We start from the raw sequence: 10,590 nt of genomic DNA on the forward strand, positions 1-10,590 counted from the left end.
GAGTAGGTAAACAGATATTTAATAGTTAAATTCTAGTGACCTTGGTTCAGATATTAATCTTTGTTATTCAATGTTGCACTAAAGTAAAATGGGACAAAAAAAAAACCTTCAATTCACTTCAGTCTCTCATGATCCACTTGTGAAATACAATATATGTTAATTTGTTCTTGAGACCTTGTAATGATGATAAAACATACACTAGGTGTGTGATAATGCACATGAAATCAAATCCCTGTATGTTTCACAGTCAGGAAGCATGTAGCTTCTATTCTGCTATATTGCCCCTCCGTCTTAAGTGAATCCAAAAAAAAAACACAACCAGATTATGTCACTATTGCAAAAACCATTTAGTTTGAAGAAATCAAAATCTGTAGAGAAATCAGTGTTGTGCATACAAAAATTATTAGTGTCTTTAAATAACTTATCAAATAAAACAAAACAAAAGAATCTTTATATAATCCCTTTAAATAAGCTATATTGTCATTATGCATGCATTAAATTTGATTGTTATTATTTGATTCATTACACATATAATATATAATACATAAAGATATTTGTGGGAAATTCCCTTCAATTGAACAAAGTTACAATGACTTATTGATTCAATTTGTTAGGTTTAAAAAAATATCTTACAATTGGCTGGATATAAACAATGCCTGAATTGTCTGTAGTGCAAATGTTAATTATTATGGTTTATGTTTCATCAGTCGAGTGCACAATGATATATATCATTAATTTTTTTTATAAACTATATTTTTTTCTGACAAGAATTCGGGAACAATCTCTCAATAGTCAATAATATCATTAAACGTTACAGTTCTATTAATAGTTTGGTGATAGTTGAAAGCCCTATAAATGTTAAACATAATGAAACCTACTGATGTAGTTTATATATAAATTATTTCTTAAAAAATTCATTTAACCTTTTATGTTCAGAGTCTCATTCATTCTATGCAGTTAACATGTTTCAGATATTATATACTGACATTAGGACAAATAAATTATATATTAGGGGTTAACTTATGAATTTAGGATATTGGTATTAGGCATTATTTTCACATTAAGCACATTTTTTAGGGTCAACATTTTTCTGCTTACTGCTCACTTTAACAAAAACTCATATCATTTATCAAGCTAGTTTTAATCATGAATAAAATATCAATGTCTCCAAATGTTTATGTGCTTAGGAATTCAGTAACAGATTTTCAATTAGAATTGTCTAGACCTATTTAAATTTCTCTCTTACAATTTTCTAGGCAGAAGTGTCATGGCGTGCCAACACTCAAGATCTTCGAGAAATCTTTCAAAAGGTAAGTACAGAATTATTGATTGGAAAAAGTCTGTTACAGATAAAAGTGAGTAATTCTCTGTCTTGACTTGACAAACAACCTCTTTTTACCATTACATTAGAGGCTAGTCTACCAGCAATATAGTTTTGTGATTGAGAATATTAAAACAGAATCATGTTGTTACTCTGAGTTTCACGCTATGCAATCCTTAGTTATGTGATTTATACCTGAGAAGCCAATGAAGCGGCCATAACATCCTGTAGACACTAAGGGCCGTATGCAGCGCACTTATCTTGACTAAAGTTAAATTTTGGCTAAAGTCGAACTTTACAAAGTTAGGATTAAGGCTTTCATTTTCTACATTTGATAGTCAAATTTAAGCACAACTTTCATAAAGATCAACTGGTGCATACCTAAAGTTTAGGTAAAGTACGAGTGCTGTATATGGCCCATAGAGTTAAAGTAAGCTTAAAGTAAAGTCATATTGCATTTACTGGGTATATGATATTTTTATTTTATTTACTCTTACTGTTTTAACTATTAATCTTTTCTTGGACATCATATCTGTCCTTCCTGTTAAACAGCTTTTTACATTGATGGTTAAATGCACATTCGATAACAGCTATTAACAACTGTCTATTACCAACTTCTGTTAAGAAAATATAAATGTTTATTTTTTTCCAGTATGCAAGCCATGAAGTCCGTGGCACAAAATATATGACCTATGCTGACCTAATCTGTAAATATTTACAACTGTTCAAAGCTGAAAATTGTAATGAGAATACTCTCAAGTTGTTAGGAAGCAGTGCGGATACAACACGAGATGGGTAGGTTCTGCTTTCTGTTATTCAATTAACTGCCTGAAATTATAATTTGACTTTCTTGAACACAGCAAAAGACAGCTTCACAATGTCAAGCTATTGCAAACTTCATCCTATACCTTGACTGCAATAGCCACAGATGTTTGTAAATGCAGCAATTTGATTGTCTTTCTGTCGAGGGCTAGGATTAGCTGCATTCTCTGGAATACAATCTAATCAAACGGTGTAAGAAAGGTAACTATTCCATTCTGGGTATAAGACGTAAGTTTGTAATAGCTTGACTGGAAAAAAACTACCCTAATATATTTCAGAATGTTTCAAAGTTGCATCAGGGTTCATTCAGATAGCAGTTGCATCTGTTAAGGTATCAGGTTTAATATGTTCTCTCATCGAAAGTTAAAAACTTGTCTGTATTTTTCTGTTTTCAGACTTATATCATTTGCAGAGTTCCAAGCATTTGAGGCGTTGCTATGCCTACCAGACAGTTTATATGCTTTGGCTTTTCAAGTATTTGATCAGCGTGGAAATGGTTACATAGACTGTGGTATGTAATCCCATCTATTCTTGACAATTGACAATTCAATGACAAATTTCAGACTGAAGAAAACGACTTAAATTATAATTGTCCAAAAAAATTATGCTGAATGGCAAAGCAACTCAGTACCCTTTTTGGGGTAATTACTCCAAGGTTGAAAACTACTGTTCTAGTGGAATATAATTTCTGTTCATAAGAAAGTATTGTATCTTTTGAGAAGGGATCAGGGTGACCTTGAGACTTGAGAGTTACTGGATTATGCTTTGAATTGCCAGACCATTTGACTTTGAGACCAGCGTGTGATATATCATGATTTTGATTGTTAATTTTACTGTGTCAAGTTTTGTCAAATATCTGCCATCTTCTTTTTCAGAGGAGTTTGAATCTATAATTAAACATTCAACATTAAACAGCAAAATGCCCTTCAATTTCGACTCAGATTTTATCCGTCTGCATTTTGGTAAAGATAAGAAGCGTAAAATATCATATAATGAATTTACGCAATTACTTCATGTAAGTATTGATGTGACTTGACGTGAATAAACTGATCAGTAATACACAATAGAGATTTTACGCTAGAAACCAACTCATGTCAGCTATCTTATGCTTCATATAGCTATTAGAAAATACAGTTGTCCTACTTTCACACAATTAGCAGATATTGTGATTCTGGAGACCAGATTAAAATCGATAGGGCAAATTCCTTGTGCATAATACTGAAAACATTTTGTTTAGTCTATGCTTAGACATCCAAGTAAATTAGGCCTGCATTAGCTCTCTGGAGCATACAAATATGACTTAAAGTTTATGTATTTCATTCGCTGATAATTTATCATATTTTTGTATTGTAGGACTTTCATGAAGAGCATGCTCTCCAAGCGTTTCGTAGTTTTGATAAGAAAGATACAGGTTATATTACACCAACAGATTTTGAGTTTATCATATCAAATCTAAAGAGTCATCTGCTGACACCATTTGTGAGAGAAAACTTAGTTACGGTATGTCCTTATATGTTTATATTATATATTTATTTTCATTTATTGTGGACAAGATTTTGTCTCAAACCCTCTGACATATAACAAAACATCATATACTCTTGTAGAATTAAGTAATTTGACACCCTTGTAACTAAGCACTATACAACATGATTGTTTTAATTCAATAGTAGTTTATTGCTATCAAAATGTGTTGATGTAACATCATGGTCCATCATATTGTAATATTGTGGTCTTAAGATATCAAGTCTGCATTGAAAGTCATCTCCCTTGAAAGATAGATGTAGAGCCTTAAGTTGAGGTTTCCTTGTATATTTATAGCTTACAGCTTTCCAATTTTGCCCTTTTCATACTTGTTCTATATTTTATATTTTCAGATAGCATTAGGAGGTGAAACTCATAGATCAATAAGCTACGCATACTTCAATGCTTTTATATATTTATTAAATAATTTAGAATTAGTGAAAAAAATCTATTTATCAGCTACTCGAAGAGATGAACATAAAGAAATTACAAAAGGTCAGTCCACCATCTTACTTTTTCCCCTCTATTTTGTTATATTCTTTGCCTCAAGAAGTGCCCTTTCTTATAGACACTTATTCCTCCACCAATTACTTCAATTAGACTCATTGAAAGTATATTGGATTTTCAAAAAGGAGGTAATTGTCTAAAGTTATAATAGTAAGAATATTGGATCTGATGACATAAAACTTGTATTTGTATTACTCCAGCTAAAGCAAGATAGAAATTGTCAGAGATAGATGATGTAAAGAGTTGTGCTCCAGAAACTGAACGCCAATTTGTTTGAAACTAGAAATATGATGATGTGATGTTGTTTTTTTCAGAGGAGTTGTTATATCAGGCCCAGGAATTTGCTCAAATTACCCCGTTAGAAATTGATATTTTATTTCAACTCGTTGGTCTTTCACGTCAAACAGGGTAGGTATTTTATACACATTTTATTTACCAAATACATGTATTCTTATTTAAAAACCATGCTAAATAAATTCTTCATATTTTTGTGTATTTTTTTGTTATTATAGAAAAGTTGCCTATGCCGATATTGCCAATTTAACACCAATGGAAGGAAGAGAGACCCCTTTCTCCTTACAGATGCAAATAGCAGAGGTATTACATGTTATTGCGTTTATATTAAAGTTCATCAATTCTTCAGCAGAAAGAAAAATAATTATTTTATTTGAAAGCAAATTATAAATATCAAAATCAGCACTTCACAAGAACTATAAGATTTGATTCACAATTCACTAAAAGAAAATACAGTAAAATAGTGAAAATACAAATATGAAAATACATGCTTAATCATATTTATTTCAAATAGTGTTGCTCAGTGGCGGAGCCAAAGGGGAGGCAGAAGGGCAGCCAACTCCCACCACAGCCCTGAAAGCAAGTTTTTCGGGCAAAAACCTCATAACTAGGTTAAAGATTCAGACAATCTCAGATATCTCGCCCTCGCCCCCTCTCAGACGTAAACCTGGATCCGCCTCTGGTGTTGCTTTTATATTGTCTGATGCTAAGCACTGTGCTACATGGTCTATCGATCTGGCATCCATTTCAATGAATCCCTAAAATAATGAGGTTATCAAAGTTGCTGAAGACTATGTTATTATTAATCTATTTAAATTGTAGAACCACCTGTTATTAGAATCAGGTCAAAATAAAAGAACACCAGCTATGGCAATATTTGAATCTGCATATAGATTCACTCTGGGAGCATTTGCTGGTGGTAAGTCCATTATATTATTGTCATCGTCACTCATGGTTGTTGGTATTTCTATCAAATTATTTACTACTAACTGAATCATCAGAATGCTGTTTAATGATTAACTGTGTTGAAAGCTGACAGTGGGAACTAAGAAGCACTAGCAGTGGCATCAGAATATTTCGTACATTGAAGGAGATTGGCATCAAATCACTTAGCAGAAGACAATGCCACTTGCTACTGACTGAACTATTCCACTCCAGGGCTATAGTGTCCTTGTGTGATATCTTGAACAGTCCTTTTATGGATTGTTGAACATTTTGTGGACTCCCCGAAGGTAAATACAAGAATAATGTCATAATATATTTCCTATGATTTATTTTCAGCAACTGGAGCAACTGCTGTATATCCAATAGATTTGGTCAAAACTCGAATGCAGAATCAAAGGACAGGTTCTTATGTTGGTGAATTGATGTATAAGAATTCGATAGATTGTTTTAAGAAAGTTATTAGACATGAAGGTTTTTTTGGTTTATATCGTGGTTTGGCTCCACAGCTTGTTGGTGTAGCTCCAGAAAAGGCTATCAAATTAACTGTAAGTGAAAAACTTTTTATATTTACATAGTAGAAGCAACTTCTAAGTTTCTTGGTTCTTGTATTTACATTGTCAAATGACAGGATCATGATATTTGGATGTAATGAACCTAATTCTTATTTGAGTAACACAACTGATTATTTTTATAAGAGTTTCACTTGGTTTCACATCTATCTTCCAATCTATCATAAACACTTATATTCAAATCCTTAAACATGGTTTTATAGCATCTAGTTTGAGATAGTATTTGACTGATGCTGATGATAATGATTATTTGTATTTGTAGATGAATGATTTAATGAGAGATAAGCTAATGAATAAAGATGGCAGTATACCTCTGTGGGCTGAAATGGTGGCTGGAGGAACCGTAAGTATTCTCTATTTATTATAACATTAAATGTTTACAAGATCTTTCTTTCTCTATCTAGTGTTTGAAGACATGGTTGAGCAATTGATTGATTTGTACTGGTGATAAAGGCATCACATCTTTTCCAGATCTTTGTCACTTGATAATGGAATGTTTATTTCCCAATAATGATAACGAGATCTGCAGTCATTTTCTAAAGATTGTAATTTATTATTAATTAATGTGGAACTGAATCATTGACAGCTTCAAAATACTTAAAACTCTAGTATCTAAGGTCTTATCCTTTATTCTGTCTGTAAAGTTGGCATATATCTTGTGTTATTTCAGGCTGGCGGTTGTCAAGTTATATTTACCAACCCTCTAGAAATTGTTAAAATCCGTCTACAAGTAGCTGGTGAAATCGCATCACAAAGTCGTGTTAGTGCTATAAGTGTTATTAAAGATCTTGGATTCTTTGGTCTATATAAGGTGAGAATTAGTTATATTTGTTACTAGGAGCATATTCTCTTCTTTAGGGCATGTTGATATTAATACCACATTGAGGTGGGACTCTTTGTATTACCGTATATTTCCGAATATAATGCGCACCCGTGTATAATGCACACCCCTTTCTTTCCCCATTAAAATCGGGAAAAATCCATTTACCCGTGTATAATGCGCACCCGTCTTTACGAAAAATTTGAAATCAGACTTGGCACATCACAGACACCATTATCATCCCGTATATTTGACACAATATCATCTATAATATAATTTGTTTGTACAATTGAGTCGTTGGCCTATAGAGAATTGAGAAGTGATGACTAAAAGTGATGACATACTTTACAAGCTCTTTAGCTCTTTATATCTTCAAATCCTGAGTCTTCTGTGAATAAGGTAACTGTACTGTTAAAAAAGCCCAAATTGATCATTAAAGTGCCCAAAAAAAAAGATTTAAAACTTCCAATTGGATTTATTTAAATTGGTTAAAATACTATTCCATTTTAGGGATCTAAAGCCTGTTTTTTACGTGATATACCTTTTTCTGCTATTTATTTTCCTGCCTATGCACATAATAAAAAATTCTTTGCTGATGAAAATGGCTTCAATACACCTGGGACTTTATTACTGTCTGCTACACTTGCTGGTATGTTCAACTATTGTACTTATCTAGTATATTTAAGTATTATCTGAATTTTTCTTATGTTTGGAAAGTACAAATTTTGTGATCTATTTCTTTAATTGGTTTTTTTTGGTTTTTTATAATGTTAAGGACAGAGGTATAATTCTGTGTATAGCAAATTCGCTGTATGATTAGATTTTAAAGTCCGATCTTATGAAATAACTTCCGTATGGTGTGCCCAGTGCTTGTAAGATTTGTTTCTATTCTCCACCTATTTAACAGATAACCAGTACTATAATCAATTTGCTGACCAATGCTAAAAGTATCGTTTGTGCTGAACTGGTGGTACATATATTCCTTCTTAAATACATTTCTATCTTTAGCTTAAATGCATATATTTTTAATATGATTGCTTTATTACCAATCACTAAACTGGTACTGGCGTAGTCATCAAATCTCAAGTTTATTATCTTTCTTACAGGTATGCCTGCTGCATTTTTACCCACCCCTGCTGATGTGATTAAAACACGTCTACAGGTGGCTCAACGATCTGGCCAAACAACCTATAATGGAGTATTCGATTGTATTAAAAAAATCTGGCAAGAAGAAGGTGGTAAAGCTTTCTGGAAAGGAGCACCTGGTGAGTAAAGAATAATCATTACATGATAAAGCTGAAAAAAATTTCAATTACTTCTACTTTTGAGGATGTGCTGTGGCCCATTCAGTTAGAGTTTTAGAGTGGTGATACCATTAGTTACACCAAATAAATAGTGGTTGTCTGTGCGAATTAAGACAGTTTTCTCACTACTTCATTTGTTTTTTCAGCTCGTGTATTCAGGTCTTCCCCACAATTTGGTGTAACCTTATTAACATATGAATTACTACAGAGGTTGTTCTATGTAGATTTTGGTGGCAGGTTTGTTATTTTTTTTTTTCTTCATAATTAATTTCTGATTGATTGAGTTTTAAACACCGTTTCCCTTGTCAGGATTGATTGTCTAGGCTATGGTCTGTGAATGATTTCTAATTTCTGAAAAGGATTGATTAAATGGTACTGTCACGTGACAACAAGGGCAAGTAACTCCATCTGACTAGAATCATTGATTACAAATGAAGTAGTCTGCAGAAAGACCCAAGAAAAGAAACATACAGATCTGCCTTCTCATTAGATTTCATTTTTCCCTACTTCATTGCAGACGTCCACAAGGCTCTGAAGCTAAGTCAGTGCAGTTAGAAGAAATGTTGTCTCGGAACCCTGATCATGTAGGAGGCTATAGATTAGCACATGCAACATTTAATGGAATAGAATCTAAATTTGGACTGTGTTTACCACGATATAAATCACTTGTGTAATGTTGATTATTTTAGGTTGTTTTTTAATCTTGTTTTGTTGATGTGAATTTTAATAATTAATTAATTAAGGTATATTCATCAATCTTCCTATTGTTTAAAAATAATAACTGATTGGGTATCCTATGAACAAAATTGAATATATGAATAGAGGTTCAAGAATTCTTTTTATGGAAATCCATATAAATAAGTTAATTTTCAAATTATTTCTAAAATTTACAATATTTTTACAATTTATATACTCACAAATATAATAGAAAAAAAAAATTGTTTTGTATTTGAAATAATGATTACATTAAATTCAAAAAAAAATTTGAACAAAATGTGCTTATGAACAGCATAAAAAAAAACCTTTATTAAATATTTAATATTCAGAAGGTTGATAAATATGCCCAAAAGAAAATCACAATATTATTTATTAATTTCTTAATTAGATTTTAAAAAGGGTAACTTTTCAGAGAAGAAATATGCTGATTATATTTTTTTCAATGTGAAACTTTTGTCATCTTTCTTCGTGTTTTGAGCAGTCAAACCAAATCTAATCATGAAAATAACTGAATGATAATTGTGATAAATTATCCGTGAATACTCTAATATATCAGATTTTATTTTATGATTTATTTTGAATGATTTTAAACAACAAGGCGTGTGAACAAAATATTATATATTATGTAGTGTAAAAGTTTATATAGTTTAGCAGACGTCATGGCAGAAATACAGGGCAATATTATGCTTATTTGTGTATTTTACTTACTTTTAGTTTTGTTGGCCCCTTTTTTGAGGTGGAGAAAGAAATATAGTTATTTCTATTAATACAGAAATGTTCAGATAAGAACACCTTGCCCTCTTTTCTCAAAGATTTTTTTAGAAACAGTCTTGAAATATACTCAAATGTTGTTGACGTAGACAACTTTAGATTTCTGAGAATTCTTTGGACAAATCATCTGTCTTCACTGAAGGGTACAGATTTATTCAGTTGAGAGTAAAATACAGAAGTTTGCTTGATATTACCTTTATATTTTGTCTGAGCTGCAATTGCTCGTGAAATTCCCTCACTCCCTCCCTAACTAATCTAACTGTTTCTTGCACTAACAACTGTTGGTAGTATGTTTGTTTAACTTCAGCATTATTCACTGAAAGTTCTGTGTATATTTGACCATCAAGACTGTTCTATTACTAAAGTTATTGAAGGTGGTCAAGGAATCCCCTGACAGCACAAAGAGACCACTATTTAATTCAGAAACTGATAGAAGTTAGACTTGTGTGTTTTTGAAATATCCCAGTGGGCTTAGATAATTTTGCCTGACTATAGTTGTGATGAAGATCTCTCTGCCAGTTCTGCTAAATTTTTATTGTATTATATCCTGTGTGATATGTTGATAATACAAATTTTATTTTTAGGTTTTTTATTTCTTTTGCACAAGTTTATAGTCAAGCATAGATATTAATATACATCATGAAAAGATTCAAAATAGGAAATGAATCAATCCACTTTACTTTAAGGTAGTAAAGATGTATCGAACACATTTTAAGCTTGTATTGTGTCAATTACTGCCTATTCTACCTCTAATCTAAGTGCTCATGTTATATTTTGAATCCTCCACGATCTGCAGAAATATCTTTGCCTGGCTACAGTTGGGTGAAAGATAAGCAAGTAGCATTTTCTTAAGATTAGATAAAAAGTGATTCGCTAATGCCTCAATAAATCATTTTACTATAGTAGGTGAAATATTGTTGATTTAAAGGTTACCAGACTGTGTTATTTATAATATTAGTTAACATAATGTTTACTTATTTAACAATTCTGGTACAAAAA

At 31.7% G+C, this 10,590-nt stretch overlaps 1 protein-coding gene across 1 annotated transcript; it reads left to right on the forward strand.

The window, feature by feature from the left end:
* The first annotated feature begins 1,255 nt into the window (after positions 1–1,255).
* Positions 1,256–9,029, forward strand: LOTGIDRAFT_232539 (hypothetical protein). The gene is made up of 16 exons (XM_009056899.1): positions 1,256–1,310; positions 1,974–2,116; positions 2,539–2,654; positions 3,019–3,158; positions 3,497–3,643; positions 4,018–4,159; positions 4,486–4,579; positions 4,684–4,768; positions 5,288–5,384; positions 5,747–5,955; positions 6,242–6,322; positions 6,650–6,790; positions 7,310–7,448; positions 7,906–8,064; positions 8,250–8,340; positions 8,621–9,029. Exons 2-16 carry the CDS (start codon positions 2,007–2,009, stop codon positions 8,775–8,777), a joined length of 1,908 nt encoding a protein of 635 aa, XP_009055147.1. The 5' UTR covers positions 1,256–1,310; positions 1,974–2,006; the 3' UTR covers positions 8,778–9,029.
* The last annotated feature ends 1,561 nt before the right edge of the window (positions 9,030–10,590 follow it).

Source organism: Lottia gigantea (genome assembly GCF_000327385.1).
Source record: "Lottia gigantea unplaced genomic scaffold LOTGIsca_29, whole genome shotgun sequence".
Lineage (NCBI taxonomy): Eukaryota > Metazoa > Mollusca > Gastropoda > Lottiidae > Lottia > Lottia gigantea.

Bases quoted from the DNA above. Each gene is read 5' to 3' on its own strand.
- LOTGIDRAFT_232539 (XM_009056899.1), top strand. From the start codon at position 2,007: ATGACCTATGCTGACCTAATCTGTAAATATTTACAACTGTTCAAAGCT. The intron at 4,769-5,287 runs GTATTACATGTT...TTTAAATTGTAG, and splicing joins TACAGATGCAAATAGCAGAG to AACCACCTGTTATTAGAATC. The intron at 6,323-6,649 runs GTAAGTATTCTC...GTGTTATTTCAG, and splicing joins AAATGGTGGCTGGAGGAACC to GCTGGCGGTTGTCAAGTTAT.